The sequence below is a fragment of the Melozone crissalis genome, unplaced genomic scaffold (genome assembly GCF_028551555.1).
Source record: "Melozone crissalis strain CALT ecotype California unplaced genomic scaffold, PUWL_Pcris_2 ptg000023l_1, whole genome shotgun sequence".
NCBI classification, from domain to species: domain Eukaryota; kingdom Metazoa; phylum Chordata; class Aves; order Passeriformes; family Passerellidae; genus Melozone; species Melozone crissalis.
In genome coordinates, this window is record NW_026535801.1 from 29,061,320 (window position 1) to 29,067,702 (window position 6,383).

The 6,383-nt window shown below is 44.7% G+C and overlaps 1 protein-coding gene across 7 annotated transcripts; it reads left to right on the plus strand.

Annotated features, from left to right (window-relative positions):
- Positions 1 to 1,989: 1,989 nt before the first annotated feature.
- Positions 1,990 to 6,098, plus strand: TMEM177 (transmembrane protein 177). Of its 7 annotated transcripts, none has more exons than XM_054278147.1 (3): positions 2,000 to 2,035; positions 3,519 to 3,851; positions 4,972 to 6,098. In XM_054278147.1, the coding sequence occupies exon 3, from the start codon at positions 4,986 to 4,988 to the stop codon at positions 5,934 to 5,936; it is 951 nt and encodes a 316-aa protein (XP_054134122.1). In that variant the 5' UTR covers positions 2,000 to 2,035; positions 3,519 to 3,851; positions 4,972 to 4,985; the 3' UTR covers positions 5,937 to 6,098. The 7 variants fall into 7 exon arrangements, with proteins under 7 accessions (XP_054134124.1, XP_054134122.1, XP_054134126.1 ...); XM_054278151.1 differs by having other exon boundaries at positions 2,014 to 2,035; positions 3,748 to 3,851; XM_054278149.1 differs by lacking the exon at positions 3,519 to 3,851 and having other exon boundaries at positions 1,990 to 2,039.
- Positions 6,099 to 6,383: the final 285 nt, after the last annotated feature.

Consider the following 6,383-nt stretch of genomic DNA (forward strand, 5'->3'; position numbering starts at 1 on the left):
TCTAGATTTCTCCACCTGGTGCAGAAGCACCTCTCAAAGTCAGATTTCACACACCCACCCAACCTTCTCTCTGTATTCACCAGCAGGATAAGCAAGTCTCAGTGTGATGAGGGACTTTAAAAGCCTGAGAGTCTGTGTGCGTTGGCTAGTGTGAGTTTGTTGTCCATCATCACCTACATAAACAGTTTTTTGTGCATCTGCATGAAGTGTGAATACCAATGCCAATTTACAAATTGTAAGTTTTGGCAGATGATGAAGCGCCATGCTGAGGCTGCAGAATGAAGACTGTAACAGCTCTCTGCTGCTATAGAGGGGAAGATGGGGTTTTCTTTGGTTTGTGAGGGGTTTTTTGGTTTTTGTTGGTCAGGTTTTTTGTCGGTCTTTTTTCTTTTTTTTTTTTTTTTGTTTGGCAATCTTTTTTTTTTCTGGCTGCCTCATACCTTGTTAGAGCCTTGGCACTTCTCAGTTTTCAATGCTCCATTCTGCTTGATAACCTAGCAGAAAATTATGCCTTTTTGTCTGTTACTATGTTTTCTGCTAATAGTGAGATAAATGTGGTGCATAAGAGGGTCTGATGGGTGACAGAGCTGGCAAAAAGTGGCTCAGAAGGGAACAGGTGAAAAAGGTGGGATCTTTTCTCTGACTTCTCCCTTTTGGCGGCAGCAAACTATTCATCTGCCTTGCCATACTGCATAAAGCCATAACCTAAGCCTAGAACTGTGCCCTGTCATGAAGGAGTGTGTTTTCTTAGCAACCTCTTTATTGGAAGTTAAAACCAAGGTTGCCATTACCAGATTCTGTTCACAACAGGCTATGCCTAGCCAGGCCTGTTTAGTACTAGCATTTCTAAAAATCATATCATCTAGTGGGAAAAACATAGGATAAATTTCTTCATTATGGTACTTTCATGAAAGTCCTAAAAATCTCTGTGCATTTGAATTACAACTCCTAAGTAGTCAGTTTATGATCTTTCATGTGTCATGCTAAAATGTCTGGGAACTAAACCTTTACTGGTAAGAAAGGCTTCACTCAAGGGCTGCTGCAAAGAAAGCAAGATCTGTCAAAATTAATCACAAGCAGAAAGTAAGAACAGCTTGCTTTTATTTCTATTCTGTTGCCTCTCACCCAGCATAACTTCCATTTGGATATTGAAAAATTATTACCTTATCACTGCCTGGAATGAAGCAACACTTTAAAACAATCATCCAGCATATGAAGTGCAAACTTCCTATAAATCAGACAAACACCCCCTTTTACTATCCCCTACCCAAGTAAAACCCTAACCTGGCCAAAAGCTGTTCTGTATTCTGGCTTTGCAAGGACAGCACATCCCAGGGGCAAGGCTGGACTTTGCAGAGCTCAGCCCTCGGGTACCAGCGCTTCCAAAGGGCGCTGCTTTGCCACACATCTCCTCTTATTCCACGTCTTTCCAGGGCTTTCAGACTGCCCAGGCTGTAGATCAAATCCACACGGGCTTATTGAGAAACCACACTGGCCATCTGCTTTGAGCAAACAATAACTGTACAGCAAATTAAACAAAAAAAAAAATCCCTGCCTATGTTATTTTACCATTAGGAATGAGAGATAAAACAAATCCTACGCGACGGATGCCAGCTCTGCCACTTGCTGCCTTAGTGGCAAGCACTCCTGCCCTGCAGTGGAGAGAGCTGTATTAATAACACAGATGTAAAGTATCTCGCAGGAAGAACGCTGGGAGTTAGAGCAGAGAATTAAGTCATGAGGCGGGCAGAGAGCGGCAGTCCCCGCCTCATGCTGCGGCTGCCCTCGGAGGGGTAGGGGCGGTGTCTCTTGCTCTTCGCCTGCAGGGGCAGCGGGTCGGACCCTCCCCTCGGTGCGCTCGCCCCGGCCAGGTTCAGAGGGTCGGACCCTCCCCTCGGTGCGCTCGCCCCAGGCCAGCCCCGGGCTGTGTCGCTGCAGCCACACCCGGCCGCTGTGAGGGCAGCCCAGCCCCGCCCGCCATGGCGCCCCCGCCCGCCCCTTCCGCCCGCAGCCCCGCCTCGGCCCGGGACCCGCGGTAGGTGCTGGGCGGCCGCGGGGCGGGGGGAGCCGGGCGGTTCCCGCAGCAGGGCCCCGGTGCTGTGCATTTGTATCGCTCTCCTCTTCTGTGTTTTTAATTTCGTGACAGCCGGAGCCCTGGAGGCGGCTCCGGCCCGCGCCCCGTTTTCTGATTGATCGTGCTCTAAGCTGGGCTTTCCCCTCGACTACGTGCGATTTTAAAGCAATAAATTCAGTAATACACACGTGTTATGGCCGAACCTGCCCAGATATCCCCCATCTGAACTTTAGCTGATCCAGATCTCTGAGTTCAGTGAGAATTAAGTGCCTGTGACACCGCAGAGATGGAAAGTATTTCAGCATGTGGGGGAGGCCGCCATGTAAGCATGGCTTCATGGTTACTAAACGGTTAAATTAGCGGGATATGGGCCATATAAATTCCCTTGCAGTTTCCGGTTGCTTTCCTCGTACATAAATTGCACAAAGTGTATGAATAAAATAAAGATGCCGTGCACGGTTAGGGTTGCAGTGGGATATCTGCAGGAGCTGAGTATCTGCACTGACCCCTGAGGAAGGTTTGAAAGCATAAATGCTAAAATGTATTGTGAGCAGTTTTCTTTTTATTTTCCTGACTATTGGCTATTATGAGAAAACAAATGCGGCATTTCCTGCTTACTTTTGCGTTTGATGTGCACAGTCACATTTGATCATGCAAGGGAGGAGTTTTCATTAGGCAGTGCAAGAAAGGAGAGTTTTCAGTGTGGTCTGTCCTTCCCCACATGGGTGTGGATGTAAGCTGAACAGGGACTTTTTTCCTTGAAGCATTTCTAATCTTAAAACTATGTTAGCCAGCTCCTGTGGGAGGGCATTCTCTGACAGGAGAAACCTGTGAAGTCCCTTCCTCAGCTTCACATGAGGATCAAGTGATAGGCTCCCTACAGTCATCTCCTTGGAAGTGCTTCCCCTGCACTGTAAATGACATGACCTTTCCAATCAGATCTAGATACCAGATTTGCTGAGAGGTCATAAACTTCAAAATGGTCGTTTGATATTAAGGATTACCATTTTCTGGTTTTTAGTTCTACTATCAAAGAGCGTTTCTCCTGAAATTTGGTTTCATCCAAGGTCTTGGCTCTTTAGCATGTTTTTCTTAAATAATATTGTCAAAAAACTCACCACCTCTGTCTTCAGCAGAATGTAAGAACACCACTAGTTATTACACTAAGAAATACATATTAAATTACTGTATGATTACATACATCATTGTTTTTATTAAGCACTCAGTGTGTGTTTAGTGCAGCATAAATATTAAACAAGATTATTCTCCCCCTGGTGGGTTTACAGTCTGAAAGATCTTCATAGGAAGGAGTAGTAACAACATATCATTAAAACACCACCTTTAAATTAATCTCTTTTTGTTTCCCTGTGGTTAACACTATTTGCTGTTGATCATGGCTGGTGTATCCTGGCATGTCCTGTGGTGCTGTTTGATGATGTTACAGACCCCAGTTGTCCACTCTGCCCCTCTGTGAGAAGTTCTTGTTCAGCCCATGTGGAAGGAGAGCACGTGTCCCTGCTTCAGCTGCTGCCACACAGAGCCCAGCAGCATGGCTGAGACCCACCTTTGATGGCACTGCATGCCCAGACTTTGGTGGTTGTATCAAAGCTCAATTCCCTTCTGCCACCTCGGCTTCCTGTGAGGACAGCTGGAAACACTCATGTCTTTAACAGCTGCAGCAAGATTCTGTGAAGCTCGTATGTGAAAGCCCTGAGAGAAGAGACTCTGCAAATGGAAAGAGTGGTGTCCAGTTTTCACTGATTTCTGCTGGATTTAGGTGCCTAATTCATTTTTATACCTTCCCAGTAGCATCGTTCTAGGCGGGAATTTTGTACCCAATAGAATTTTTTTTTAAGAGGAAATTGGAGCTTTGCTGGGCAGAGCATGTAATAGAGCTTGGACCATAAAAAGAACTGATGCTTCCCAAGGGAAGCATGACTCTTGAACTGAATGAGTTGGCAGGTTTGAAAGTTTTTAAGTTATTTGCTTATTTAAAGAGTCGTAACACAGTCGTAGGCCCTGAAACAATTTATCTTCCAGTTTCTGCTCTAGATTGAACATAGTATTTGTCAGAGAAATTATTTAAGAGTATAATTTTTAAAAGTAGCTGCTTGAAAGCATGCTGTTTTCTGAAAATACCTTTCTGCTGAGTAAGCTAGAACCACTGCCTGGAAGCTTAAAACTGAAAGAAAAGAAAAAAACCCAAAATGTATAAAAAACACATACTGTTTCTTGTTGTTTTTTGGTTGGTTGTTTTTTGTTGTTGTTTGGTTGGTTTTTTTTTTCTTTACTGAGCTTGACTATCCATGAGAACAAACTCCTAAAGGAAAATTCTGTCTCCTGAAATTTTTCAAATCAAAATGTGATCCTGTTTGGAAAGTTGTTGTCAAACTCAGCTTATTGAATTTAGTATTCAGGGTACTGATTAAAATTTTTGCAGCTGTACTGTAGAGGAGGTTGGCACAGACTGATCTAATTATTGGCTCTTTCTGACCTCAGTACCTGTAGACTGTATAGGGGAAGGCAGGACTGGGATTGTGCTAGCAAGGACTAGACAAGTATGTTGGGTAAGTACAGGGTGTGTATTGATTGCTGGGGGAGGAGGAAGTGTGGTGGCTTTAGTGTTGTCTTTATTGTGGTAAATTGATTGACTGGAGGAAAGGGAGAAATTAATTCTTCATATCAATTATCTTGTGCTGCAAGGCCCAAAAATTATTGCGTATCTCCTCCTCTGTAAAGATGTTTTGTGTTTTGTTAATGTAAAAAATAATTTCTTTGGTTATTGTGCTCTGCTTCTTCTCATGTTTTCTGCTTTGGTTGTTTGGGGTTTTTTCAGTGCTACAGAGATGACAAATCTATCTGTGCACACTTTAATTCTGGTTTTGTGTTACGAACAGGTTAGGATTTGACTATGGCAGCGCGGTTCCTGTGGAAGGCATCAGTGTGGTTCAAGAAGCACAAGATCGCTGTGTTGGCCGTTTCTTGCATGGGACTGCTTGGCACTAACCTTTCCTATCACGTCTTTCCTGAGCAGACATTCAAACTGCTGCACGAGTGCTGGTCTGAGGGGCAGCCAGCTGAGCTCTCGGAGAAGCTCTGTGGTGTGTTTCAGGATGTCCTTCAAGATACTGCTGTGAAGTCCACTGGCTCCTACAGAGCCTTTGCAGCTTCTAGCTTCCACCCTGTGAGCGCTGGAATTCCCTGGCTGCCCGAAGGCTGTTTGGTGGGCATCCCGCCTAACTTTGATAGCACAGCTGAGGATAAAAAAGGAATAGTCAACCATGTTGTTGTAATAAATGGCAAGGAGGTAGACTGGGAGAGCAGTGAAGGTGTGGCTTTGAAGGAAGCTCTCACATTTTCCCTTAAAGCTCAGAAGTTTGCCATTGCCAGAGAAGTTGTGTACTTGCAGAGTGGCAGCCCTTTAGCAAGTGCAGTTGTGGCTCCCACTTGCTTGGCTGGGACTGTTGTCTGTGGGAGTGCTCTAAAGCTGCTGCTGGGGTTATCCAGTGGCCCTGTGATCCTCCGGGGCCTCTGTAACCTTGTCACTGCCATGGGAGGACTGCTCTGCTACTATGTCTCTTCTGATGCCATCACCCACCACCTGGACTGCAGGGCCGACTCCAAGGCAGCCCGGCTTTCCAAGGACTATGCCAGCGGTGGCCTTGAGTTTTATGATAAAATCTTGTCCCGCAACAGGATCTTTCGTGGTCTGATGGGCAAAGAAGGGATGAAAATGTATGCCCCAAGTGGTAACCTTTTCCCAAGGCACTGGTTCAGGTTAAAGTATACCCCATACACTTACCGGAGAACTTTGATTCTTCATGTTTTAAGAGAGCTCCAGGCATCTGATGGGAGTGCTTGAATTTTAAACTCATGAATTATGTATTTTGGAACACCACTGTGCTGCTTTTTTCTTTTTTTCCTTCTGTATCTTCATTAGAATTTTGGGGTTTATTTTTGCATATAGTTCAGAAAGAGTTATTGCACGTTTCTTGAATAAAGAATTCTCTCTTAAAATATTAAAGACTTGCTTCCAAAGTGCTCGGTTCTGTGTGCATCTCAAATCACAAGACTGCTGAGAAGGGAAACTTTTCAAACACTGATCTGGAAGTTCTGCTGTGCTGCTTTGCCTTCCTACCATTTCAGTCTGGCAAATTGTGAGGTGCAAGTCCAGCAGAGGTTTTGGAATCATTATAATTTAAACTCGGGTGTTTGCTCTTTCTCCTGTGGAACAACACAGATATTTAAAGAAATGGGCAGTCTGTATCATATGGTGACATAAATATCAAGACAGAGTGTTTCTGTTCTG